This window comes from Nyctereutes procyonoides, unplaced genomic scaffold (assembly GCF_905146905.1).
Source record: "Nyctereutes procyonoides isolate TBG_1078 unplaced genomic scaffold, NYPRO_anot_genome, whole genome shotgun sequence".
Lineage (NCBI taxonomy): Eukaryota > Metazoa > Chordata > Mammalia > Carnivora > Canidae > Nyctereutes > Nyctereutes procyonoides.
The window spans coordinates 70276968-70304779 of NW_026575049.1; the positions used below are offsets into that span (position 1 = coordinate 70276968).

General features: G+C 53.6%; 1 protein-coding gene across 1 annotated transcript; it reads left to right on the top strand.

The window, feature by feature from the left end:
- The first annotated feature begins 824 nt into the window (after positions 1 to 824).
- Positions 825 to 27785, top strand: ATP6V1B1 (ATPase H+ transporting V1 subunit B1). The gene is made up of 14 exons (XM_055327829.1): positions 825 to 1006; positions 6292 to 6347; positions 18594 to 18692; positions 18896 to 18989; positions 19544 to 19621; positions 20500 to 20639; positions 21031 to 21132; positions 21720 to 21817; positions 23209 to 23332; positions 23494 to 23644; positions 23870 to 23952; positions 24748 to 24852; positions 25744 to 25873; positions 25942 to 27785. Exons 1-14 carry the CDS (start codon positions 889 to 891, stop codon positions 26103 to 26105), a joined length of 1542 nt encoding a protein of 513 aa, XP_055183804.1. The 5' UTR covers positions 825 to 888; the 3' UTR covers positions 26106 to 27785.
- Positions 27786 to 27812: the final 27 nt, after the last annotated feature.

A 27812-nucleotide genomic window follows, 5' to 3' on the forward strand; every position in this document is an offset into this window, starting at 1 on the left:
AAACAGGGGGGTGCCCGGGGCAGGCCTTGGGCTCAGGGGGCCGAGCTACCACCTAGTGTCCACCTTGCCTGTCCAGCCGCCCGTGCCACGGACTGCGTCAGCCACTTGACACCAGGAGGGCTCCTCCATTTGTCCTTTCTGCTCTGAGCTGAGGAGTGTCAGGGCAGCCCTCCTGCATGAGCCCCGGGGAGGGGGGGGCGTATGGAAAGGTGAGGCAGGGTCCTGTGATAGGGTGGAGGGACACCTTCCCTGTTCCTGCAAAGTTCTCAATACTATGAGACAGAAAGGCTTAAAGAGACCCAAGTCTGACGGAGGAGACATAAGCTCAGCTCTTTGGGGGCCCAGAGTCTAGGGCAGCGACAAGAGAGAATTGTCCAAAGGGCGCGACCAAGGAAAGACACCAGCTGTGTGCTGGGCCCAGAGTGCTGGAGGAGGCAGGGAGGGCTTCCTGCGGGAGGCGGCCCTGGAGCTGGCACAAGAATGATCCTCTAGATGTTCCAAAAAAGATGCCAGTGGAATTGTGCGGGGGGAGAAGTGCCCAGGTACTTCTGTACCCGGTAAGGGCAGGGGGTGCAGGGTGAGGACCGGCGGAGACGCTGAGGCAGACACGCGAGGGAGAGCAGCCTGCCAGAAAGGGCCGTGGTGGGGAGCCTGGAAGGGGCCCTCAGGTCCCACGGGGAGGAGCCGCGGGGGGGCCAGAGCCGCCAGCCCTGCCCCTCCCCACCACCTGCTGAGGTGGTTAGGGCACCGCCCCACCTGGAGGAGCTCGGCAGGGGGCAGGGCAGCGGGCGGGGGCGGGGGCAGGGGAGGGGCGGCAGCGGCTGGTCACCCTCTCCAGCTCCAGCCCGGTGCAGGCTCGGGTACTCCGCTCCCGCCTGCCGCCTCGCCATGGCCTTGAAGGTAGACAGTAGGCCCGGGGGGCTCCCCGGCAGTGGCTGTGACCTGGGCCCCGCCCGAGAACACATGCAGGCCGTCACCCGGAACTACATCACCCACCCCCGAGTCAGTGAGTACAGCCCCCGCGGTGGGTGGGGGTGGGTGGGCTGCTGGTGGCTCTGCTTCTCAGGCTCAGGGCACCAGACGATCTGAGACAGAGGAAGATCTGGGGGGGGGGGGGTGTCTCCATCCAGCAGGTGACTCGATGGACCTCCTGGACAAGGGGCCCCTCTGTAGATGGAGGGATGGGGTCCCCACCCAGGCTAGCCCGCGTTCTCAGGATGGGGAAGCACATGCCACTGCGAGTGCCGTCAACGGGTCCGTGTCATCTGGGCCTTCTCGGGGCAGGTGTCTGTGTATAAGCCATGTGCCTGCGTCTGCTCGCGCTCCCACCCTCACCTGGGTGAGGATATGTGTAAATCTGTGTGGCAGCTTGCATGTGTGTATGACCAGAGTGAGGAAATGTGTGACAGTACCTGTGCACGCTTTTACACTCAGGGTGAGTGTGTGTGTCCACGCATGAGCGTGTGGCTCACGGGGAGAACGTGGGTACGTGGCCAGGGGATGTCGTGTGTCTGTGTCTGTACAGCTGGGCGACGGAGAGTGTGTGCCGTGGCCTTGGGTGCCGAGGGCTCGGAGGGGGCGATCCCGAGGTGCGCCGGTATCAAGGGCCCAGACACCAGTAGGGCTCTGAGGGCCGAGGGAGCACCCCCTCCTCTCTCCTTGCCAAGGTCACTCTCCAGTTCTCAGGCAGCCCAGCTCACTGGAGTAAACCGGCCTGTCCAGCCCCAGCCAGGCAGGGCCTGAGGCTCCTGACAGGGTGTGTGTGGGGAGAAGCTGGCCTAGCACCCCCCGCCCCCCCCCAGTTACCCAGGCCATAGGGGGAGGGGCCACCTGCCAGGGCAGCCCGAGAGCTGGGTCTGCATTGAATGGGGCTGGCATCCACCCAGAAGGGACCAAGTGCCCAGTGGGCAGGCCCGGGGTGTGGAGGCACCTCCGGAGGCTGGAGGCAGGCACCGGGTGGGGCACATTCCAGCAGAGAAGAAACTGAATGGGACCAGATCTACCCTGGAGGCCCTGCAGGCCCTGCAGGCCCTGCCCTGTGTAGGAATGGGGGAAGAGGGAAGCCCAGATCCTCCCCCTGGGGCCAAGCAGAGGTCAAGGCGGCCCAGAAATACCCAGCGACTGCCCCCCCCCTTGGGTCCCGAGCCCAGGCCCAGTGGGGACCTGAGCCCAGTTGTCCAGCCCAGCCCTGCAGGCTCCCCCCATCACCCCTGCAGCGTGCTGTCTGGGAGCCCTGCGGGGTGCAACCTCACCCCAGGGCCTCCTCCAAGCCAGTTCTCTCCAGCTGGCACCTTGTTTAGAGTCAACAAGCCCAGGTACAGGGAAACATCCAGGAGTCCTGACCCAGGCTGGGTCCCAGGGGTGGCAGCGTCCCTGTGTTTGCTTGTGTGTCACTTCACGTGGCCCCCACCCAGGCGAATGCGTCACAGCCCACAGCTGACCCACAGTCAAGCTGCGTGTGGGGGAGCCCCTGCACCCCGACTCTGCTCCCCACCTGCAGAAACATAAAACATTAAAGATGTTTCTGCACTGACGAAGGCTCCCGCCTCTGCTTGGGCTGCATACCAGGGTCCCCGCAGGGAACCGGCGCCCCAACCCCATGGAGAGCCTCCCCCCACCCAGGAGCTGACCCGATTCCTCAGGGTGCTTGGGCCCCTACAGCTTTCTCCGCTTCCCGCCCCCTTCCTCCTCTGGGGCCTGAGGGGTTTTGTCTGTGAGGGGTGAGGATGGGGGTGCAAACCCTAGCCGGCTGCCCTGTTTGCTAGAGGCAGGACCCCTGTAGCTCTCCCAGCTGCCTCCTACCCCAGGACTCTGGGGACACTACCTGCTTGTGAGCAGGAGAACTTTATGTAGAGACAGAAAGAGCGTAGGGCGAGAGCTGGGGGTCCAGAGGGACAGGGATGGGGCAGCTGGCTCCCAGCCCCAGAGCGATTCCAGCAGAAGGCCTCCTGGAGGAGGTGCCCTCAACAGGCCTGAGACCTTAAGGGTGATTTCACTGCAGAGGCAGAGGGAATGGGCCAGAAAGGAGGGAGCAGGGTACGGGGGAGGGAGGGGACGGGACTGAATCCCAGCAACATCCTCCCGAAAAGGAGGGACCCGTCTGCCACCCTCAGAGCTAGAGCTCTTTTCCCAGGGGAGGGGGTGGCATGGAGCTTTACGTGTTGTGTGGGGCAGAAGGTGCCAGGCTGGGGCAGGGGCAGGGGCAGCGGGGAGGGGACAGGGCCCAGGGCGAGCAAAGGTCGGGCCCACAGGCTGTCAGCCCAGCTAGAGAGGTAGAGCCGGTCAGGTCACCCAGAGGCTGGGGTGCCAAACCTCGGTTTCCCCCGCTGAGAGGCCGAGGAGGTCACACCTGGCAGGTCTTTGGCTGCTTCTCAGAAGCCTGGGCTTCCAGCCCCTGCCCTCCCTCCCCTAATCCCTCAGAGGGGATCGGGGAGGAGGTGCGGGACCTGCTGCCCCGGGCTTGCCCCCACCCGGCCTCCTCACGCCTGGGCGCCCGGCTGAGCCCTCTCCGGACGTTGCAGGTGTGGCCGGGCAGGCCCTAATTAGTGGGCTGCTGGAGCCCCCGCTGGGCCTTTGACGGGAAGCCGAGGGGAGTGGGGGCAGGGGGGGTCCACCTTCGGCCCCAAGTGCAACCCGAAATGTCAGCGAGGACAAAGGAGCAGGGGAGGGGCGGAGCGGAGGGAGGGAGGGTCTGGGAGTCTCCGGAAGGCAGAAGGCCTACGGACTACTGACCATCCGAGAGCCCCTCCAGGTCTTCGGGGCCAGCCCCCCCCCCCAGCGCTGTCCCGGCCTTGCACCTCACCAGGGTGGAAGGGCCGGGCTGAGGCTGCTGGGTGAGCTGGGGGCTTGCAGACCACACTGGGCACCCAGCCCAAGGGCCCTGGTGCCCTCCCGCCCCCCTCACCACGGCTCCCCCCACCTCAGGGGTCCTCCCCAAGGTAGTGCTGTGACGGTGAAATGGGGGGAGCCAGCTGTGAAGGAAGGGAGGAAGTTGAAAGATTGGACTCTGAGGCAGAATTAGAAAGAGTCCCCCAGGGCTTTGTGGACCTTGGGCCCTACCCACCCCCAGCTCCCTCTCCCCCGCGCCCCAGCCCACCGGCTCTGTGTCTTGCTTCTGCCTTCACAGCCCACGGCTGGCCTGGTATTTTCTCTATAGGGCCACCAGAGGCCAGCTCTTCCCAGGGCTGGATCTGCTGTGCCTGGTCCCTTGGGGTGGCCTAGAGAGACGCCCGCTTGGAGAGCTCAAGGAGAAGGTGGAAGGTGGGCAAAGGAAGTGAGCAATCAGCCCTACTTGCCAGAAGTTGGGCTGCAAAGGGCAGCAGCCGTGCAAGGACTGGGGCCCAGGGAGTGGTTTTTAAGATGGGAGATACCAGGGGCATCTGGGGGGCTCAGGAATGAGCACCTCCCCTTGGCTCTGGTCCCGCGGGTCCTGGGATGGAGGCACTGAGTAGCTCAGCAGGGGAGCCTGTTTCTCCCTCTCCTCCACCCCTGCTCTCTCTCTCAAATAAATAAAATCTTTTTTTTTTTTTAAAGAAACATAATGGAAAATACCAGAGCTTGCTTAGTGGGAGGGCCACCAGAGAGGGGGGGCGCTGGGCCATTGCCCTCAGGAGCAGCCATCTCTGGGGCCGGGCCCCGGGGCCAGGGAAGGTTGGCTGCGTCCCCCATGGAACCCGAGGAAGCTGAAGGAGTTCCTCTGCTCCGGGTGCAAGCCCCATAGAGCGGGTCTTCTTGTGCCCTCGTTCTTGAGTTTTCCCAGCAGTCCTAAGCTCAGAAGAGCCTTGCAAACATCCCCACGAGGATCACCCTGCCAGTTGGTCTTTCTAGCCCAAGTCCCAGTGAAAGGAGCGTAGATCAGACAAAAATGAGGAGTTTGAGCACGAAGGCCCAGACTGGGGAAGACGTGAGCAGGCGCGTTTAGTTTCTCTTGGAGAGGGGTGACTGGGCACCAGGCTTGCATGAGAGCAAGTGGCTGGGAGCCTCTGTGTCTGATGGGAAGGAAGCACAGGGCGGGAACCCAGCCCCAGCTCTGCCTCAAGCGCACTGGGGGACCCTGCGCTAGGTTTTTCACCTCCATTCTCCTCTCCTTTTGAAAAGAGGGTTAGACCACCCTCCCCTCTGATGACCTTCAATCTGTGAGTGACCCAGTGATCCTCAGGCGCTCTGGTCCTCCTGCCTCGTCAGGGTCCCTCATCCCAGCTGTCCTACTGGTGCTTCACAGGGACCGCAGGGAAGAGCTTTGTATTCCAGGGTCGTGGGGGGGCGGGGGGAGTCCCAGGGTCTCCCAGCTAGGCCCTAGCAGAACCAAGATAGGCTTCCTGTCGGCCAGTCAGTCCATGGCTTTCCTATTGGGGTCCCTAACACTGGGGTTCAGGGCTCCTCAACACTGAGCTTAGAGGCTCCCTGTAAGCTGAGCTCATTTCCCCATTTGTGGATCTCTCCAGCCACAGGGACTGGCACATTCTTCTTCCCCCTTCCTTGTCATTCTTTCCTTTCCAGGACCCTCCCTGGCAAGGCCTCAGGGCGAAGCAGGGACCCTGGCTGGTTTTCCTCACAGGTGTCTGCACCACCCACCACCTGGTGTGCACTCACATGCACACAGGTACATAGGCACCCGTGCACACAGGCCCACAGGTGCATGCATGCACCCAGGTGCACAACACACAGGCACACAGGCATACAGGTGCACACACACAGGTGCACAGGCGCACACACAGGCACACACACACACAGTTGTACACACACAGGCGCACACACAGGCACACAGGTGTACACACACACACAGGTGCACGCACGCACACAGGCAGTGCCCAGTCAGTGCCGGATGCTCCCAGACAGACACAGAGGGTAGTTCTCTTCTCATCTCTATCTGGGGGCCAGAAGCTTTTGGAAAATGTTGTGGGTCAGAGAGGAAGGAGTGGGTAAGATGGGGGCTGAGGCCAGAGGGGAAGCCGGCTCAAGATAAGAAAGACCTCTGCTGGCTGAGGGGGAGGAGAGGACTCCGAGGGGCCTCTGCCCTTGCCCTGGCCCTCCCCCCAGCCTCCTGCAGGTGTCCAAGCCAGCGGGGGGCCCTGCGGGCAGGGGCATGACCCTTACAGCAATGGTGGCTGGCCCTGTCACAGCTAATGACCCTGACAGCCCAGATTGGGAAAAGGGTGGGGGTGGTGCATCCAGGGACAGAAAGCAGAGGATGCCTGTGTGTGTGTGTGTGTGTGTGTGTGTGTGTGTGTGTGTGTGTGTGTTTCTGGGTGTCTGGGTATGACACCCTCACCGGCCTGCACTCCTCTCCAGCCTACAGGACTGTGTGCAGCGTCAATGGGCCCCTGGTGGTGCTGGACCAGGTCAAGGTAAGACTCTTCCACCTCTTGCCAGGCCCCAAGGCCAAATCCCAGGACTCTCTAGCCGGCCCTGTAGGATTTCTTCTAAATTGCCCTGTCCCTGGCTGTCCCCCATGGGCCCACCTGTCCCTTCTAATTCCCTGTCACCCCTCCCCACCCTCTTCCCCCCTAGCTGTCTCCTCAGCCACCCCCTTCCCCTTCCCGCCTTTTCAGTGTCCACCTCGCCCCCTCTGGGCCTTCAGGGACCCACACCTACTGCCCAGGATTGGGGGATTTGGGCGATTGTGCCTCTTTCCTCATCAGTAGAATGGTTGTATTGAGCTTGTTCACAAGCTGGACTCCTCCATCTGCTTCTTTTAAGAGGAAGAGAAGGCCGAAGAACAATGCCACCTAGCTCTTCTCCCCAGCTCAAGGTTCTCAGAGGCTTTCGGAGTATCTCAGCCTGGGAGCCAGCAGCGTGGGTGGTTCACAGAAAGAAGTGGGAAGTGGGCTCCCGTGTGTCCCCCGGGGAACTGCAGGGCCCCGGCACAGACTGGTAGCATTTTCAGTTTGGGGTTGGGGATTCTTAAGGCATAAGGGGCCCTGCAAAGGTACTAGATCACTCTGCTGTCCCTCTTCCACCAAACAGTTCCACCCGTCAGGCTCCCACCCCACACAGGAAAACTGGTGCTACCTTTGAGTCATCCCTTCCTGGCCCCAGTCTATTAGTGCCAACGATCCATCTGTCAGCAGTCGCCCACCCCACTGCTCCCTGATTATGGCCATGGCCTCTAGGCCCCCCGCCGGGCGCCCCCTGCAACCTGACCCGTTCACTTCCCTGCTTCAGACTCACCCAGTACGCCCAGCGTCTTCACTCAGGCTCTACATCCCACAGGTTCCTGCCTACCTTCCCATTCTCCCCTCCCTCCTTGGAAGTCCACCCTGTCCCTGCATGGAGCTGCCATTTGCTGTCTTTGCTCCTATTTTCCCTCTGCCTCTCCTACTACCTTTCCCCCATGCCTTCCTCTGACTCATCCCCAGGGCTAGCTGAGAGGTCACTTCTAGAAGTTTCACCCAGGCCCCTGGGCCATGAGCCTGTCCCTCCTCTCCCTCTTCTGTGCTGCCCCGTTGGCAGCTCCTTTAAGCCATTTGGCCACATGTCCCCTCGCTGTAATATCCCTCCTATTACTCACTGCTCCTGAGTACTCATACCGCACAGCCCCACACCGCACTTTAACTGAACACCCAGTCCATTGTGGGTACTCAGTTAGTCAAAGGAAGGGTGAGTAAATGAATGAGATGCATGAATGAATAAATGTCAGAATGACTAAATCTGACCCTCTCATTCCTGGAAACCAGATCCTGAGTTCATCCCATTTGACCCACTAGCGTTGGGGGGACCCTGGGAGGAAGTGTGATGGAGTGTTTACGCGGGTATGCACAGGTGTCACGCACGCAGCCTGACTCCGACTCCTCCACCCCATAGTTCCTACCAGCTACCCGTCAGTTGGAGATGGGCTGCGTCAGTGCTGCCTGAGAACTTGTTACAGATACAGATCCAGGGGCTCCCACCCAAGACCAACAGAATCAGAAACTTTGGGGGGGGGGATGCAGAGAAGCCAGTCTTTATTTTTTTTCTTCTATTTTATTTTTTTTTGTAAATTTATTTTTTATTGGTGTTCAATTTGCCAACACACAGAATAACACCCAGTGCTCATCCCATCAAGTGCCCCCCTCAGTGCCCGTCACCCAATCACCCCCACCCCCCGCCCTCCTCCCCTTCCACCACCCCTAGTTCGTTTCCCAGAGTTAGGAGTCTCTCATGTCCTGTCTCCCTTTCTGATATTTCCCACTCATGTTTTCTCCTTTCCCCTTTATTCCCTTTCACTATTTTTTATATTCCCCAAATGAATGAGACCATATAATGTTTGTCCTTCTCTGATTGAGAAGTCAGTCTTTACAAGCCCTCCAGGTGACGTGATGCTCCCTGAAGTTTGAGAAGCATCAATCCAGGCGTGCAAATCCGAGTGTCCTCATCTAGTAAATGACAGGAGCGTTGTGGTGAGGATCAAATCAGATAAATGTATTTTTATTTTTCCTCCTTGAGAACAGCTAGCACTAGCTCTGCCTGGAATGCAGAAGTGCTAACGTGCCTGAGGGAACAGTTGCTGCCACCTGCTGCCCCGGCTGGGGTTTGGAGGCTCAGTACCTTTCCAGACATCCACTCTCCCAACTATTAAATGGGGCTAGACGACGAGGAAACAAGCCAGACCCCCAGACCTACGGAGCCGCCGTGCTTAGTGCTTAGTAGTAGATGCGTCTGTCACTTTCTAAGAGCGGGAAGAATGACAGGGTGTTGGAGAACCCCAGAGAACCCTGGACTTGCAGAAGGAAGGAAAAGCAGCAGTGGTGTGTAGTCTCCTAAGTTCAGGAGGTGGAGAAGACAGACCCGTCCGGCCCCACAACCCCTGCCCTCCTCCTGGGTTACTTGGGCAAGATGCCACAGTTCCCCTTCTCCAGCGCCACCTCCTGCCCAAATCGAATCACACCCGCAATTATGCTTCCGGCTTCCCTCCTCCTCAAATGGAAAAATTTGGGGGGGAAGAATTTTATGTTGATTGAAAGTCCTTAGCCCGGGGAATAAGGGCCTCGAAATTGTAGCAAACCTCTGATACTGTGTATCCATGTTCCTGCTCTTTTTTCTAGAGGTAATTTCCATGGTTTCCTCTGATTTTTGGAGATCTGGGTGTAGACTGTAAAAGGCTAAACCCCTGAGTGTAGACTGTAAAAATGACCCCTCGAGACTATTAAACTTCCACACTCTCAGCCCTGATCTCACAGTCACACCCAGTTTGTGCAAGCATTACAGAGGAGTCCCGTTAGCTGGCAGCCACCTGCCTGGGGTGCTTAGGGGCTCACTAGGGCAGTGGTGTTTGAACTTGAGCACGCGGGAGGATCCCCCGAAGGATTCTTGGGTCCCCACCCAAAGTTCTGATTCAGGACAAGTTCCCAGGTGCTGCGGCTGCGCTGGGGACCACATCTGCCAACTGCTGTAGTCTGAGGTAGACCGGTCCTTGCTGAGGCTTGGAGAAAGCGCTTGGTTCCCAGCGTCTGTGGCTGCTTCCAAACTTTTAAAGGAAAAAAGCTTCAGCCCTGAAGACGATTTCCAAAGAGGGGTTCCCAAACCGCCCTGGGCATCGTCAGGAGGGGAGGACTCGGAGGGGAGGCCGGCGCTTCCTCCAACCAGCCCTGCGGGGCTTGCAGAGAAGTCCCAGCCGTCGGAGCGCGGTGTGGGCTGCAGCTCCCGTCTGCCTGACCCCAGGCTGGCTGCGGACTCGGCTGGCCCCCAGCAGAGGCGGTGGGTGGCACAACCCCCCCCCCCCGCAGTCCTCCTAGAGCCCAAGGGTGGGCGTTGGGAGAACCAGGCTCCGAACGGGCTCCTCGACGTCAGGCGCAGGGCCGCGGCCTGGGATTCCAGCCTCCGTCCCTCTGCACTGCGCGTTCCGGCGTGAGCGCCCCCGCCCCATAACCCGGGTACCCGGGTGCACACGCGCAGGGCAGGGCCGGGTACTGTCCTCCGAGGGGCCCCAATACCGCTCCACGGGGGGGGGGCAGGCCTCACAGCCCCCCCCCCCCCGCACCTGGCTGAAAGCTGCGCCGCGCACTCGCCTTCCTCCCGCCGCGGCCGCCTCCGCTCCCTCCCCTCCTCCGCCCTCTGTCCTGCGCGGCTGTCGCGGCCTTCTGCCACCCGGTCCTCGCCGGCCCCCGCCGCCCGCCTTCTGTGGGGCCCCCGCCGCCCGCCTTCTGCGGGGCCCCCTCTGCCCGCCCGCCTTCTGCAGGGCCGCAGCCCGCCTTCTGCAGGGCCGCAGCCCGCCTTCTGTGGGGCCCCTCCGCCGCCCCGCCTTCTGCGGGGCCCCTCTGCCTGCCGCCCGCCTTCTGCAGGGCCGCAGCCCGCCTTCTGCAGGGCCGCAGCCCGCCTTCTGTGGGGCCCCTCCGCCGCCCGCCTTCTGCTGGGCCGCAGCCCGCCTTCTGCAGAGCTGCCGCCGCCTTCTGCGGGCCCCGCCCCGGCCTGCGCTCCGCCGCGCGCTTCCCGGGTTCCCGGCGCCCAGGCCCCGAGGCCAGGCTCCTGAGGCCGCGCAGCCCTCGCTCCCGGGCGCCCTCTCGTGGTCGGCGAGCCCCGCCGCGCGGTCCGCACCCCTGGCCGAGCCCTGCGCCCCAGGCGACCCCGCTGCGGGGGGGCGGGGGGTGCGGGGAGCGAGGAGGTGCGCTCCTGGCGTCCTCGGCGCGGGGCGTCCCCGTGGGCCCTGCAGGGTGCCCGGGGTGCCGGGGTGCGCCCCGCCCCGCCCCGCCCCGCCCCGCCGGGAGCTCGAGCCGCCCCCGCCGCCCAGGCCTCTAAGGTCACTCTTAGGCAGAGGCGGGATTTGATGGAGAACTTGGACATCCCACGTTTTTATTACGTTTTAATCACCAAAAAATTAAAAGCTTGCTCCTTGGAACGAGTGAAACAAGAAAAGGCGCGCGCGTGAGCGTCCCTGACGTCCTTGTCCCCGGCCTCGCGCCCAGCCAGGGGCTGCGGCCTCCTGGAGCCTGGGGGCCTGCGTGTCCCTCGGGGCTCACGATGCACGGACGCTCCGCGGGCTTCCAGGCTTTGCTAAAATACCCCTTTGCGGCTGGGCCCCTCGCTGCGGGAAGGTGGATCCCCCGAATGAAGTTGCAGGTTCAAAACCTGCAGCCTGGAAGAGGCACTGAGGTGGGCCCAGCCCGGCAGCCCGCGGCAGCCTGCGTGGGGACCACGACCCAGCACCCCCGCGGGCCTGAGCATCTCTCCCGGTGATGAAAACTGTCCTGCCCCCGCTTCTCCTTATATTTCCGTACCTTCTTATCGGTTTGGATTTCACTTTCTGCAGCGTGACATCTTCCTACACCTTGAGGTGCACACTTTGAGCTGTGGGAGCTCTTTTTTTTTAATTTTTATTTATTTATCCATGATGGTCACACACAGAGAGAGAGAGAGGCAGAGACACAGGCGGAGGGAGAAGCAGGCTCCATGCACCGGGAGCCCGACGTGGGATTCGATCCCGGGTCTCCAGGATCGCGCCTTGGGCCAAAGGCAGGCGCCAAACCGCTGCGCCACCCAGGGATCCCTGTGGGAGCTCTTTGTTCATTGTTCACATTTGCTTACGGGCTCTGCCATACAGAAATGTCCAACGTTTATACAATCAAACCTCTCTGTTTTTTCCTTGATGGCTTCTGGATTTCTTTTCTTTTTTTCTTTTTGGCTTCTGGATTCCTCATCTTACTTAAGACATCTCTCTTCTCCAGCTTTTCTAGAAAAGCGGAGGAAACGAAACAAGAAAAGCTCTTCTAGTATTTTTATAAAACCTTTATATTTAAAGGTCGTAAATGCCTGGACCGTGTTTGTGTTTACGATGGGGTATCTTCTACCTAGATAGCTGGATAGGTTAGCACCATTTATTCAATAAGTTCTATTTTTCCCCCGTGAAGTAATTTGCCACATTTGTTCTACAACAGTCTCCTAAAATCTGATCTGTCTCTGGACTCCGGCCTGCCCCACGGATCCATTTGTCTGCTACGCACCATCACTTAACCATTTGACTTCAGCAGCTTTAGAGCACATTTCAATGTCTGATAAGGCAGGTCCTCCACTCCGATCTTTTCCATAACTATTTCTGGATATTGTCAGACACTTAATATGAATTTTAAGATGATTTTGTTAAGTTCCAGAAGAAACAATAATCCAATGGGAAGGCATTTAATTTATATGCTTTCAAAAAGGATTTATTTACATTTTTATGACAGTAGGTTGTTCTGGCTTGGAAAATAGTATTGTTCTGCATCTGCTCAGGGCTTGTTTTATGTCCTTCAGTAAGGTTTTATTATTTTCTTGCACCTCTCTTGTCAAAATTATTTCCAGATATTGTATGAGTTTGGGCCCTATTATAAATAGAACATTTTTCTCCATTTCCTTGTCTATTTATGGCTGGAATAGAAAAAAAGAGATTCTTTTTTAGTTTTTTTTTTCATTTTATTTTTACTAAACTATGGTTGACACACAGTGATGCAAGAGATTGATTTTTACATATTTACCTTGTATACAGTTGCCAATCTCTTTTACTAATTCTGTTTTTTTTTTTAACTAGAGCCTCTTGAGTTTTTCTATATATACATTATCATCTGCAAACAAAGGGACTTCTGTCTCTTTTTACATCAGCACACTTTAATTTTACTTGTTATTTTGAAACAATTTCAAATTTATGAAAAATTGTAAAAATAAAAATAGTACTAGGAACATCCATACACCTAGTGTTAACATTTTACCCCATTTGTTTTATCTTTTGCTTTGCATGTGTAGGCGTATGTGTGCATATCTTTTTCCTAGATCTTTCAAGGGTAAGTTATCCCCCAAAACTTGTATTAATTTTCAAAGAATAAGGATATTCTCTTACATAACAACAGTAGTTACCAACTTCTGAAATTTACACTGATATGCTCATCTGGGACCATCCATATTCCAGTTTACCAACTGCCCTAATAAAGTCTTTTTTTTTTATTTTAAATTTAAATTTTTATTTTTATTTTTTTATATTTTTTATTGGAGTTCAATTTGCCAACATATAGCATAATACCCAGGGTTCATCCCATCAAGTGCCCCCCTCAGTGCCCATCACCCATCACCCCAACCCCCCTTCCACTACCCCTTGTTCGTTTCCCAGAGTAAGGAGTCTCTCATGTCCTACTAAAGTCTTTTATAGCATTTTCTCCCTCCAACAGAGGGTCCAGCCTGGAGTCAGGTTCAGCCTCTAGTCGTCGTCATGTCCCTGTAGCCTCCTGTAATCTGGAACATTTCCACATCCTTTCTCTGACATTTCTGAAGAACACAGTCTCCTCTCACTATGTTATATATATATTTTTTTACAAAATAAAAAAGATTCTCCATTTACATTTATTAGTATACTTTTAAATTTCTTTTTTTTTGGTCTTATTGTATAAACTATAATTTCCAAAACAATATTAAGTAACAATACCAATACGGGCATCTCTGTGTTACTGATTTTATTAGAAATAAAAATGGATTTGGCATTTCACCATTTAGAAGCTTGTTGATGTTGGTTTGGTAAATGGTCTAGTTAGTGTTCAAGGAGTTGCCTTCCTTTCCCGTTTTACATAGGATTTTATTAGAAACACTGCCGAGTTTTAGCAAAAGCCTTTTGGGTTTCTCTTTACATAATCCTGTGGGGTTTCTCTTTTAATCTGTGTTTACAAAAAAAATTCCCTATTATTACAAATTATATTGTCAAATGTTCACAAATTTCCAGAGGTTGATTGATCTAGGCTTATGTTCTTTTAATGAACCCTGTTTAGTCATGCCTGTTTATTTGGTACACTGTTTGATTTGACCGTCTAACAGATTATAATTTCTTTTTTTTTATTTTTTTTAATTTTTTTCATTATTATTTTTTTATTTAGGATAGTCACACACAGAGAGAGAGAGAGGCAGAGACATAGGCAGAGGGAGAAGCAGGCTCCATGCACTGGGAGCCCGATGTGGGATTCGATCCCGGGTCTCCAGGATCGCGCCCTGGGCCAAAGGCAGGCGCCAAACCGCTGCGCCACCCAGGGATCCCCAGATTATAATTTCTGCATCTATATTTATAAGCGAAATTGATCTACTTTTTTTGAGAGAGTTCCATCTTTACTATATTTGGGGTTTAGGAGGCTTTCTTTTTTATAATTTCATGTCCTCCTAGTGTTTCTTTTCTGTTCATCATATTACATTGGCTGGTTCTTCCAATGTAATGCTGAATAGAATGATGGATAGCAGGCCTTGTTTTGTTCCTAATTTTAAAGGGACTGTTTTATACGTTATATCAGTATGATGTTTTCTGTACTTTGTGAGACTGCTTTTTGGAGTTAAGGAATTTCCCTTTTATTCTCTGTTTTCAAAGGGTAGTTTTGTTTTTTATGATTATGGATATCATGATTCTTTAATCTCAAAGTTTTTGTTTTTAATCGGGGATAGTTTTGGGGTTTTGTTCTTACTTTTTCTGGAATGTTTTCAGATGATCACAGGTTTTTTTAATCCTATAATCCATTAATAAGGTAAAGTACATTATCAGATTTCTAATATTAGATTAACTGAAATTCCTGGAATAATTCCAACTTGGCCTTTTTAATTTGTATTTGTGTGTATTTGTTTTGTCTTTATTTTTTCTTTTTTTAAAAGATTTTATTTATTTATTCATGAGAGACATAGAGAGGCAGAGATACAGGCAGAGGGAGAAGCAAGCTCCCTCCCCACTGGGATCCCGTACAACCTGAGCAGACACTCAACCACTGAGCCACCCAGATGCCCCCTCATGTTTTCTTTTATCATTTGGTTTGTAATTTGATCTTTTTAATACTTTGCTGATTTTGGTTTGTTAGTATCTCATGTAGAACTTTTTTTTTTCCTGTAGAACTTTTGCATCTATATTCATAAGTGGGATTGCCTATAATTTTCCCTTAATTATCTTATTTTGTATCAAGGTATTCCTTGCCTCATAAAATCAGTTCAAGACCATTCCTTTTCCATTAGTCTTTTGAAGAGCTCAAGAAAGTTTCAAATTATTTGCTCTTTGTCAGAACTTGTAAAACTATCTGGGACTGATGTTTTCTTTGTGGAAAGATTTTACACTATATGTACCATCTTAAAGATTGTAGGACTCCTCCAGCTTTCTTTTTTTTTTATTTTTATTTATTTATTTATTTATTCATGATAGTCACACACACAGAGAGAGAGAGAGAGAGGCAGAGACACAGGCAGAGGGAGAAGCAGGCTCCATGCAGGGAGCCCGACATGGGACTCGATCCCGGGTCTCCAGGATCACGCCCCAGGCCAAAGGCAGGCGCCAAACCACTGCGCCACCCAGGGATCCCCTATTCCAGCTTTCTATTTGGTTTTTAATCAGTTTTGAGTTGTTTTCTTCTAGAACTTTAGTCATTTCACCTAAGGTCTGAACTATATTGCATACAGTTGCTCATAATTCCTTTCTATTACTTTTTAATATTGTTAGTATAGCTTTTGTATAGTTATTAGTACTATTAGTATATTAGTATAGTATCACAGTACTATTAATATAGTTTTGACTATTTTACCCTAATAATTATTTATGTCTTTGTTCTTTTCTTTTTTTTTTATTTATTTATGATAGTCACAGAGAGAGAGAGAGAGAGAGGCAGAGACACAGGCAGAGGGAGAAACAGGCTCCATGCACCGGGAGCCCGATGTGGGATTCGATCCCGGATCCCCAGGATCGCGCCCTGGGCCAAAGGCAGGCGCCAAACCGCTGCGCCACCCAGGGATCCCCTCTTTGTTCTTTTCTTAATGTTTATTTTATCAGTCTATTTTATTCGGCTTTTCAAAGAACCTATTTGGCTTTTAATCATCTTTGTTATATTTTCTCTGTGTTCATGATTTCTGCCCTTTATTATTTCTTCTACTTTATTTTTTTTTTAATAAGTTTTTCTTTTAAATCCAGTTAACATACAGTGTAACATTACTTCAGATGTACAATATAGTGATTCAACACTTCCATGTGTCACCTGGGGCTCATCATGACAGGCTCACTCCTTAATCTTCATCACATATTTCATCCATCCCCCTCCCCTACTTTACTGGGGGTTTTAATGCCATCATTTTCTTTAACTTTTCATGTTGCATACTCTTAAACTTCCTTAATTTTTTTCTAACATAAGCATTTAAAGCTTAAATGTGGGGCACCTGGATGGTGCAGTTGGTTAAGGATCTATCTTGGTTTCAGCTCAAGTCATGATCTCAGGGTTCAGAGATCCAGCCCTGTGTTGGGGTCTGGAGTCTGCTTGAGATTTTATCCCTCTCCCTCTCCCCATCCCCCTTGCTTGCTCTCCCTCCCAAATAAATGATCCTTAAAAATTAAGATAAAGTGTAAATGCATCACATATAAGTTGATATGTAGTTTTCATTATTATTTAGTGCTAAATATTTTCTAACTCTACATTCTTCTACATTGGTTTTTAAATTGCCAAATATATGAATGTTTTTATTTCCTTTTTTTTTTTAAAAAAAGATTTTACTTATTTGAGAGAGAGATCAACAGAGCACAAGCAGGGAAACAGGGGGGATCAGCAGAGGGAGAAGGAGAAATGGGCTCCCCACTGAGCAGGGTGTTTGATGCGGGGCTCCATCCCAGGACCCTGGGAATTATGACCCTAGCCCAAGGCAGATGCTTAACCAAATGAAGCACTCAGGCACCCCTTGTTTTTGATTTCTAACTTGTTTTGATTATGGTCAAAAAGCACGGTAGAGCCGACTTATTCTATGTAGGTCATGGTGCAAGGAGAGGTCCTTTCTTATTCTTTTCCGTTTCATTTATCATTTCAGTTCTGATTTCTTCTAATGTCCAAGGAGTAACTTAGAGGAGCACTTTAACTTCTTAGGATTTGAGGAACACTGTGGGGAGGGATGTCATCTTTTTACCATTTATTTTTATTAGATTCTGATTATGACTTATTCCCTGAAGTAACAATCCCCCCGGGAAGCAAGGTGAGGGAGCCTGAAGGTAGCTACCCGTCGTCTCCAGTACCTCCCCTGGAAGAAGGCACAGGTGCAGGGCTTAGGTCTCTTGGGGGTGACAAGAGCTGAAGCCACTGTCAGTGGGGAGGGTCTGCTCTCCCAGCCCAGCTTCCCCGGTCCAGCTCGTAGCCTCTTCTGATGTGGGGAAAGGCCCTGGTTCCGGAGCGTGTGTAGAGCGTAGAGCTGGGGGATTCCCTTGGGGCAGACCTCCTCCTGCCCAACCTACCTGTGGTCCTAGTGGGACACCTAGTTGGTTTTTTTAAATTGAATTATAATTCACATATCATAAACTTCATTCTGTTAAAGCACAGTTCAGTGGTTTTTAGTATTTACACAGAGCTGTGCAACTACACTATCTGATTCCAGAACACTTTCATCACCTCCAAAAGAACCCTGTACCTATTAGTTGTCACCCTCAAGCCTCCCTCCTTCCAGACCCCAGCAACCTCTAACCTTCCTGTCTTATGGATCTCTTTCAGATACTTCATATCAGTGGAATCGTAGAATGCGTAACCTGTTCTGTCTGGCTTCTTTCGCTACTTAGCATGTTTCTAAGGTTCATCCTTGTAGCATGGATCAGTATTTCATTCCTTTTTAAGGCTGATAATATTCCATGGTGTAGATACATCATCTTTATCCATTCATCACCTGTGCACATTTGGGTTGTTTTCACTTTAGGGCTGTTACGAACACTGATGCTACTTGCATAGGAACATTTATATACATTCATACACAAGTTTTTGTGTGGTCACATGTTTTCATTTCTCTTGGGCTTATACCTGGCAGTGGAATTGCTGGGTCATGTGCTATCTCTATGTTTAACCCTTTGAGGAAGGGCCAGAGTTTTCCAAAGTGGCCACACCGTTTTACATTCCCACCAGTAGTGTGTGACGGTGCTGAGTTCTCCACCACCCTCAACCACACTTGTCATTATCTGTCCTCTCACTACAGCCTTATTCATGAGTGTGACGTTGTGTCTTCTTGTGGTTTTGATCTGCATTTCTTTGCTGGTGAATGATGCTGAGTTTCTTACATGCTTATTGGTCATTTGTATTCTTCTTTGGAGAATATCTTTTTATTCCTGAAACCTATGAGGATGACATGTGAATCAGTCCTAGCCCTATGGCTAGGGAAAGACTGCACTGGTACAGGGGGACACCTGACAGCCCAGGAGGGCACTGTGGTCTGTGGAGGCAGAAACAACGGTGCTGTTCATGGGACCTAAACAGCCATTGTAATTACTACGTCGTATTGAGCTGTTACAGGTCGTGGGCACCAGCTAATGACTTCACATATGTCACTTTCTCACCACAGAAGCCCTACACAATAGGTATTATTTATTATCCTCATTTGAAAGACAGGGAAAGTAACACTCAGAAACATTAAGTAATTTCCATAACATCACATAATTTCTAAGCGTCAGAGCTTCAATTCTCACCCTAAAGTCTTCCAACCCTAAAGTCAGTGCTCCTACCTGTCCAGGTGCACTGCGTCCCAAACAGAATTCAAACACCCCACTTCCAGCCCCTCGAGTTCACTTCTAATAGTGCCTGGTCACAAAAGGGGACATAGAAGCTTGAGACTGGGTCCAGGAGGGATGGTGGGGGAATAGGGACTTCACCTTTGGTCTCATGGTTGCTCTGGCTGCTCTCCCCTCCTGCCAGTTTGCACAGTATGCTGAGATCGTCAACTTCACCCTCCCTGACGGGACTCAGAGAAGTGGACAGGTGCTTGAGGTGTCTGGGACCAAGGCAATTGTTCAGGTAAGCGGTGTCAACGTGATGTTGGCTGGTTGGATGAATGAACAAACCCACAAAGTTCCTATCTTATAAACCCTCATGGCAGGAAACATCCTATTTTCCCCAAGAGCATCTTGCCCAGAGCTGTGACAAAGGGAGCCTAGAATGGAGGGCCCCATTCTCCCCAGCAAGACCCTTATTAGAGTAACTAACCTCTTGTCCCACAGGTGTTTGAAGGAACCTCTGGGATCGATGCCCAGAAGACCACCTGTGAATTCACAGGGGACATCCTACGGACTCCAGTGTCAGAAGACATGCTGGGTGAGCGGGTGGTGCTCCTCTGTCCTACCAGCCCAGCTTCCCCGACCACACACCTGGCACACTGCCTTGTCCTTGCCTCTTTGCCTGTCTGCCTCTGCTGTGAGTTCTTGGAGGTCAGAAGTTGTGTCTTCTCTCTTTGACCCCTGGCTCCAGCTCAGAGCCGGACGTATAGCTGATGTTCTGTAAACAAGGAAGACTGGTTCGATGAGCTAGGGGCACAGTAGGTGGTCATCTATTTGGGGTTAGGCTGAAACAGAATGCACGTCCCCTAACTGTCTCCCAAGATCTGCCATACCTGGCCTTCTTTTCAGCCTTAAAACCCTTCATTAGAGTCATTTCATGGGCCAATGCCTCACCTGTAGGATTTCCAGGAGAGGAGGGAAGCTCCTCAGGGAGACAGTCACTGTAGCCAGCTCTCTGGGGGTAACTGAGGGCCGAGGAGAGAGGGACATGTGAGGGGTGGTGAGAGCCGGTGGTGGTGTGGAGGGTGGACAGGAGCGAGGGAGACCCAGGGCTGGCCCTGAGCATCCCCCAACAGCCACCTTCACCCTCAGGTCGGGTCTTCAATGGTTCCGGCAAGCCCATTGACAAGGGGCCAGTGGTCATGGCAGAGGACTTCCTGGATATCAATGGTGAGTGGCCAGCGAGAGGCTCTGGACAGCTTTCGGGACCCAGTCACCCTCCCCACCCCCAGCCGGCCTCTGCCGCCTTGCCCTTGCCCTTGGAACTTCTGCCCCAGGGGCAATCAGCCAGGGCTCAGCCACAGGTCGGTCAGACCGCCAGGCAGACTGGGTACATGAGGAGAATTGCAGAGCCTCTCTCTGCCCCCCAATCTGCCTCAGAGCCTGAAATGCTGGCACCAGACTTCCTTCCTGCTCCTCAGTGCCACCATCAGGTGCAAAGTTCCAAGGGTGCCCCAAGACCATCACTCTCCTGCCTTCCAATTCCCTGTCCCTGCCTCTCAGAGCCACCTGGGTGGCTTGCGGAGCAGATACAGCCAGTCCCTGTGGGAGGCCATCCTGAGTCCTCCAGCCCTGTTAGTTCTGAGGACCAGAGGGGCCCACAGAGGTCGTGGCTGGCCTCAAACCACTCGGGAAGTCAGAGGCAGAGCACAGAATACACATCCACTCAGACAGGAGCTCTCCAGGGCACCCTCAGTTCCTCTGAGCCCCGGACAACACCTGCTCAGCCTCGGGGGCCTCAGCCGGAGCTGCCCCCTGCCTGCTGCTTCTAATGTGCCAGGCAGCACTGTCCAAGGGAGCACTGGACCGTGGCTGTTTGAGTACAAATTAATTCAAACGGAATGTACTTTCATTTCAAAACCACATTTCACATGCTCAGCAGCCACACGTGGCTCGGGTTTCTGTACTGGGTTGTGTAGTTAGAGCACATTTCCATCATCACTGAAAATTCTGTTAAATAGCGCTGCTTTGGAGTCTGGGGCAGGGCTGGGGGAGGACAGGGATGGACCTGAACTCTTGATCATGGATCCACGCTCGCCGCCTGCCAGGCCAGCCCATCAATCCCCATGACCGCATCTACCCGGAGGAGATGATTCAGACGGGCATCTCTCCCATCGACGTCATGAACAGCATTGCCCGTGGTCAGAAGATCCCCATCTTCTCAGCAGCTGGGCTCCCCCACAACGAGGTGAGGCCTGCAGGTCCTGCACACAGGACCAAGAGGGAGGGACGGGGCAGAGGCCAGGGCTGGTGAGCCAGTGAGGAGGGCCTCCTGAGTCCAACAGGCAAGGACCGGCCACGCAGGGGTCATTGCCGTCCAGACTGGCAGCTGTCCTTTGGCAGCGCATGGACTCAGGGCTGCATAAGAGCTCCTAGTGTCCCCAAGTGTCCTCCACCGCGAGGAAAGCAGTAGGATCTGGGGCAGCCCTTTCATCTTTCTGGCCTTGGATCCTTCCCACAAAGGCCTTGGCAGGAGGATGGACTGGAAATTACTCTACCCATCATCCTCAGTGGTGCTCAGTGGTCTGGGCCCTGGGCTCTGGTTCTCATGCCCTTCCCTCCAATCCACTCCACCCCAGATTGCTGCCCAAATCTGCCGCCAGGCTGGGCTGGTGAAGAAGTCCAAGGCTGTGCTGGACTATCATGATGACAACTTTGCCATTGTCTTTGCGGCCATGGGGGTAAGAGGAGCTGGGCAGATTGGCAAGTTCTGAAAGCTGTGGGCAGGCAGCCTTGTCTCTCTTGGATCCTGGCTCTGTCTGATATGATGAGGGAGGCATCATCCTTCTCCTTGAGCAGCTGTCAGAGTCCAGGCCTATCTGGTGGGAGAGGCAAGAAGAGCATGACTGAAGTGGAGGGCGGGGGGTGGGGTGGCACTCAGTATAGGACGGTGTGTCCCTCAACGCATTCCAAAGGGCACGGCAGCTATATAGGATGAGCCCAGGGTGGCCTGGAGGACGGGAAAGCCAAGGGAGCAGGTACTGTGGGGCCCTCAGAGGGCCCAAGGAAGGGTTAGCAGAGAAGCAGCTGCCTAGGTGAGGGGTCGGGATGGCACTGAGCAGAGCTCAACCTGAAGAAATGTGAACTTCTCTTTGGGGGCCTGATGGGCTCCCACCCAGGACTGGGCAGCAAACCCAGCCCCTGCCTTCTCAGGTGCTGGGTCATCCCAGGGACTGTTAGCCAGTCAGTCAATAGGCTTTACTGAGAAGAGATGGGAGGGGCCAGGGCCCCAGCCCTCAGGCTCCAGCCCTCCCTGCTGTGTGTCCAGGTGAACATGGAGACCGCCAGGTTCTTCAAGTCTGACTTCGAGCAGAACGGTACCATGGGGAATGTCTGCCTCTTCCTGAACTTGGCCAACGACCCCACGTGAGCCAGCCCCTGGTACCCAGACTGCCTTCAGGCAGCAGACCCCATCCCCTCTCAAAATCCAGCGCGCCAGAGCTCACGAGTCTCCCAGAACCACAGCCATGGGCCTGGGTTGGGAAAACGACCCTTTTCTGTGCACGGGGAATCCGAGGCTTGGTAAGGGCTAGGGTTAGCCCTCGGAGAGACAGAGGGAACTGGACCTCAACCCCACCTGCCACCTGCAGCCCCTCTGTTCTTCCCAGTATCTGCGTCCAGCCACTGTCCCCAGTCAGGACTCCTTATCCTTGAGTCACTTCCACAAAGTCACCACTAAAGAGATATTTCCTTAATCCATTTGTTTACAAAAACTGCTGGTTTTCGTTTTAATGTTCTTATATGGCTACAGTTGACACAATGTCACATTAGTTTCAGGCCTACAACATAGTGATTCAATTTCTCTGTAGGTTATGCTGTGCTCACCACAAGTGTACCTGCCACCTGTCACCAAGCAGCATTATGATAATACCATGGACTGTATTCTCTGTGTAACTAGAAGCCTGTAACTCCTGCTCCTTCACCCATTTTGCCCATCTCCCAGCTCCTCCCTCTGCCAACCATCAGTTTATTCTCTGTATGTATAGGTCTGATTCTGCCTTTTGTTCGTTTATTCATTTGGAAAGACTATTTGTAAAGTTCAGAAAATAAGAGTTTACATCCGTGGGTCAGGTGGATGAAAAAAAAAATGCTAATAAACTGTGCCAGGTACTGAAGGTGCTCCAAACACTAAAGTAACAGAATTCTGGAGGCCCAGGCGACATGACCAGGGAAAAGACCCACAGGCACAGAGCTTGAGGACTGAGAGAGCCTGCAGCCAGAGGAAGGGACTCGGGAGAGCTCAGAGTGGAAAGGGGCTGCCAAGCGGGCAGAGCAAGCAGAGAGACTCTCACACTAAGTGGCTCTGGAGTATGAGAGGAGCCTCACAGAGAGAATCCAGACAGTGCTCCAGCTGAGCCAGGCCGGGAGGGAGCCTGGGGAAGAGACAGCTACAGCCGGAGCCCTGCCCCTGCCTGGCGCTGAAGGCCAGAGCCCCTCACCTTCAGGCCCCCCTGGGACAGGGTGCTGTCATCCTCTCCACACTCTGGGCCCTGCTTGTCCTACTCTCACCCAACTCCCTGCCTGTCCCAGGCTCCCTACCCTTTCCTCCCGTGGACGGTGGAAGGGAGGAATGCCAGATTTGGTGAACTGTCCACCCCCAGGAAGCAGAGCCCTGACTAGGTGCCTGGGAGATGGGGCTCATCCTTCCTACCCACTCCTCTGCTGCTGTGCACTGTGAGATTTCCACTCAGCACTTGCGGCTCGATGGCACACAGGCCTAGGCCTCCGGGCTCTCTAAACACTGGCTGTACCTCCAGGATCGAGCGGATCATCACCCCACGCCTGGCACTGACCACTGCTGAATTCCTCGCCTACCAGTGTGAGAAGCACGTGCTGGTCATACTGACCGACATGAGCTCCTATGCAGAGGCTTTGCGGGAGGTAAGGCTGGTGCAGGGTGTCAGGGCCGTGCCTGCCTCTCCCTGGTCCCTACACCGCGAAACTTGCCCATCCAAGCGTGCCCCCACTGCATTTCTCACAGTTGCTGAACCTCCCACTCAGCCTCTTGCCCCCCTTCTTACCCAGCAACGCTGATATTGCAGGTCTCAGCTGCAAGGGAGGAGGTGCCTGGGCGCCGAGGCTTCCCGGGATACATGTACACAGACCTGGCCACCATCTATGAGCGGGCAGGCCGCGTGGAGGGCCGCGGAGGGTCCATCACCCAGATCCCCATCCTCACCATGCCCAATGATGGTGAGTCTCTACTGCAGCCCCTGCCCTCCCTTCCCACTGGGATGCTTCAAAGGCCCGTGGTTTTTTGCATAGATGCGCAGTAGCTCTGTTCCTTCCTCAAGATGTGCACTGTCTTTTCATTGCCTCCACATACCCCGTCACTCCCATGAGAGGAAGAGAACCCACTCGACCTGGGTGGCTGGAGACGTGGGCCCCATCTACAGAGACTGGTGCGTTTCCTTGCAGATATCACCCACCCAATCCCAGACCTGACGGGCTTCATCACAGAGGGACAGATCTACGTGGACAGGCAGCTTCATAACAGACAAGTACGGTCCCCTCCTGACCCACTCAGTGCTGTCCTCACCACCTCCGGGGACACTAACAGGTGTCGCACCACCAGCTGCGCTTCGTTTCTCTGTGAATTAGGAGGGGCCAGGCAAGGCTGACTCCAAAGAGGAGTTGACCCAGGGAGACTGTGGTTCACAGACACAAGAATCCAGCCTACCAGACTGGGGCATCTCATCCCTCTGATGCTAGGATTCCTCCTCTATAAAATGGAAATAATGGCATTTATCACTCGGTGGAGTGCACTGTGGAGGATCAAGTCAGTTGGCATATGGAAAGCATCCCGCACATAGTAGATACTCAGTAAATACCACTTGTCGTTCCTTCCCAGTGATTTGCTTTGGTGAACAAAACAAGGAGTAAGTGACACAAGCAGATGGTGAATAACGTGCCAGCTGCTTAGACAATGTGTCCCCGGCCAAGGTCGAAGGCAACCCCTGTGACTTTTCCCTCTTTGCTTAGTAGTTTCCTTCTTTGCAGCTATTAAGCTTCCACCTGGTTTTTGTCCAAATTATCAAAGGTCTTGAAATACTGACTTTCATTACCTAAGTCAGGTCATGTCCACCGTCCACCTCCTGTCCAGGAGCACACGAGCCGACAGTGAACACCTAAGCCCTAGAATCTGTGGTGACAGGGGCGCAGGGCATGACCTGCCCAGCTGTGCGGGAGGAGCGAGGGGCGGGCCCTCGAGAAGCCCAGGGGCCCAGGGACAGGAGACACAAGCAGGGGTAGGAAGGGAAGGGAAGGGAAGTCTGGACCGCCTTCTGCTCCCCCAGATCTACCCTCCGGTCAACGTGCTCCCTTCCCTGTCGCGGCTAATGAAGTCGGCCATCGGGGAGGGCATGACCAGGAAGGACCACGGAGACGTCTCCAACCAGCTGGTAAGGGGGACACAGCATGGGGTACGCTGGCTTCAGAGGAGGCCGGAGCTTTCCGGGGTGGCCTCAGCCCACCTGGGCTCGCCGGGCTCGCGCCCCTGGCCCAGGGGCTTCCATGAGAATCTCGGAAGTTCCTTGGGCCTTGCCCAGGGACCTAGGACTGCCCAGGCTTCAAGCTGTTCCCTTACAGGCCTGGACTCCACCTTGCTGTCTTGGTCAGGGTCCCCAAACCTGAGCTGCCTGCCCTTTTCCTGTCAGGGGTCTGCATGGTCCAGTCTGGGGTGGAGAAGGCTGACGCTGTGGGGGCCTGGCTCAGGGCAGGTGTAGGAGCTGGGGCACCCCAGTGCCACCCCCACCCAGGTGGTACCAACCTGGTTGGGGAGGGGCAGCCTTGAGTCCTGTGCTTGGTCCGTGATCCTGAGGTCTAGGCAGGACTTGCAGGGCCGCCATTCCCCCCTGCTCCTCATCCCCCACCCCGTGCCTGTGCCTGCTTTGCAACCCCTTTGCTTGGGCCATGGTGTCTCTGCATTGCCTGCCTCTTTGCCTTTACCTCTTTTTTTCCTCCACCCCAGCACATGTGGGTTCTTGGCCCCCAGGCTGTGAGCTCCTTGGGGGCAGGCCCTCAATAAATGTGAAGTGCTGCGCCCCCCCCCACCAAAAAAAAAATTCCACCACATTCCCTCAAGTCACTCAATAAGGAAAGACTCGGCTCTGACAACCAAACCAGGCGGCAGTTCTGGGAGAAAGTGGTAGATTCCAACATGGTACCAAAGCAGGACACAAAACCAAGGTGGTCTCGTCTCACCACTAGGGAGGAAGGGAGGAAAGGAGATTGCAAAAATCACATTTGTTGGAAAGTATAAACCATACTCGCCCCGGCCCCCCCCTCCCCAGTACGCCTGCTACGCCATCGGGAAGGACGTGCAGGCCATGAAGGCCGTGGTGGGGGAGGAGGCGCTCACCTCCGAGGACCTGCTCTACCTGGAGTTTCTGCACAAGTTCGAGAGGAGCTTCATCAACCAGGGTGAGGCGGCTGGGGGCGCCCTGGGCCGGGGGTGGGGGTAGCACGGCCCTGACCCCGCTCCTCCCTAGGCCCCTACGAGAACCGCTCCGTGTTCGAGTCCTTGGACCTGGGCTGGAAGCTGCTGCGCATCTTCCCCAAGGAGATGCTGAAGCGCATCCCGCAGAGCGTGCTCGAGGACTTCTACTCCCGCGAGGCGCCGCAGCAGGCCCCCTCGTCCGACACCGCGCTCTAGCCGCGCCCCAGCCCGGGCCCAGCCCTCTCCCTGCACTCCCCGCCCGGAGGGAGAGAACAAGCCCCTGATTGCGCGCGCGCAGGGAACCACCTAGAGAGCTTCCCGAGGCCCAGGCCCCAAACCAGAGCAGTTAACCTGAATCTGTCTGCGCATTGGTGTTTTTTCCTCCAGGTGCGGCCAGAGTTGGAACCACTAGTATAGAGACTGCAGGGTAACCCAGGTAAAGATAGTGAGGGAGAGCTTGAAGAGGTCCCGGGACACACTCTCCAACCCCACATATACGTAGGATTTTGTTGCCATTCTTAGGATCCTAATAACCTCAGAAGCAACAGCCCACAGAATCTCCCAACTGCCAGGAAATCCTCAAGCTTTGTGCCTGCAAAGCATTGTCACTGTATCTTAATTTGGAGCCAGGTGTTAAGGTTTCACCTGGGGCAGATGCCCAGTAGAATTTGCTAGGAATGCTCAGGAGGGGTGCAGACTCCTCAGACCCCTGGGGTTGGGAGGCGACTGGGCTACCAGAGGAAGTTTCCCTGGAATGAGGGAGAGCTGCTTCAGGTGAGCAATCTGCATTTTTGTCCCTCCCTGTAGGTCACTATGGTCTTGGGAGATCCTCCTCTCTCCTTCTTGGATTTCTCTGGGGGAAATACCAGGACTGATGGGACAAAGAGGGGAGAAGGTAGTTAGAAGTGGGGGGTGTAGTCTGGTATAGCTAGAGTTGACCCCTGGGGCCTCAGTAAACCTCTCATGAGCTTCGGATCCCTAAGAAGGGATGGAACGTGGATAGTCCAGTGACACTCAACATTGATTGCTTGACTACTATATACTGTAAAAACTTAAAAGGGGAACTGAGGAAAACACCAACAACAAATATATAAAGGGTTACTGTGTTAATAAGTCTTACAAATCCAATAAGAAATACTCTTTAAATCCTCAGAGAACAATGTGAAGAAACAGATGATTTCCAGAAGAGAAAAACACCGATAATTGTTTGACTTTTGGTAGTCCTCAAATTAGAACATTTCCACTACCAAATTAGCAAATGTTTTAAAAAATCAGGTTTTCGGGCTGGTGGTAATGCTCCAAGTAGTTCCTTTTTTAATAACAGCAAATTCATAGATGGCTGACTCTGTCTCACTGCTTGAACCCCCTCCCTCCTTGTGAAGTAGGTAGTATTACTCCCATTTTGCTGACGCAGAAACTAAGACATAGAGGTCCAACAAGTCACCCAAAGTTACGTGGTTGATGTGCAGGGTACCTGCTGCTTCAGTGCAGGCAGAAGTGTAAAGGAATATAAAACCTTGTTGATGGGCAGCTTGCAAACACTAACAACTTTAAAAATGTTCATTTCCTTTCACCTAGTAATTCTACTTCCAGGAAATCCATCCCAAGAAAATGGCCAAGATGAATCATTTTGTTTTCTGCCGCACAAGTGAAATGATGGCACATCCATTAGGATGTTGGCCCATGGTGGCGTCATAATGTAGTCTCGGGTGCGCCATGACAACGGCTGCTAGTTCACGATGAAACGCTAGACGGAAGCGAAGTACAAGAAGAGTCTGCACGACACGCGCATATCGTCATAGACCATGACGGCTGGGGGTGGTGGGGCTGCGATTTTAAGAATTTCCTCACCGTCCTTTTCTCTGTTTCTACAATCAGCACTTACTAATTTTATAATCAGAAACAAAACCTAAGCGTCTTCTG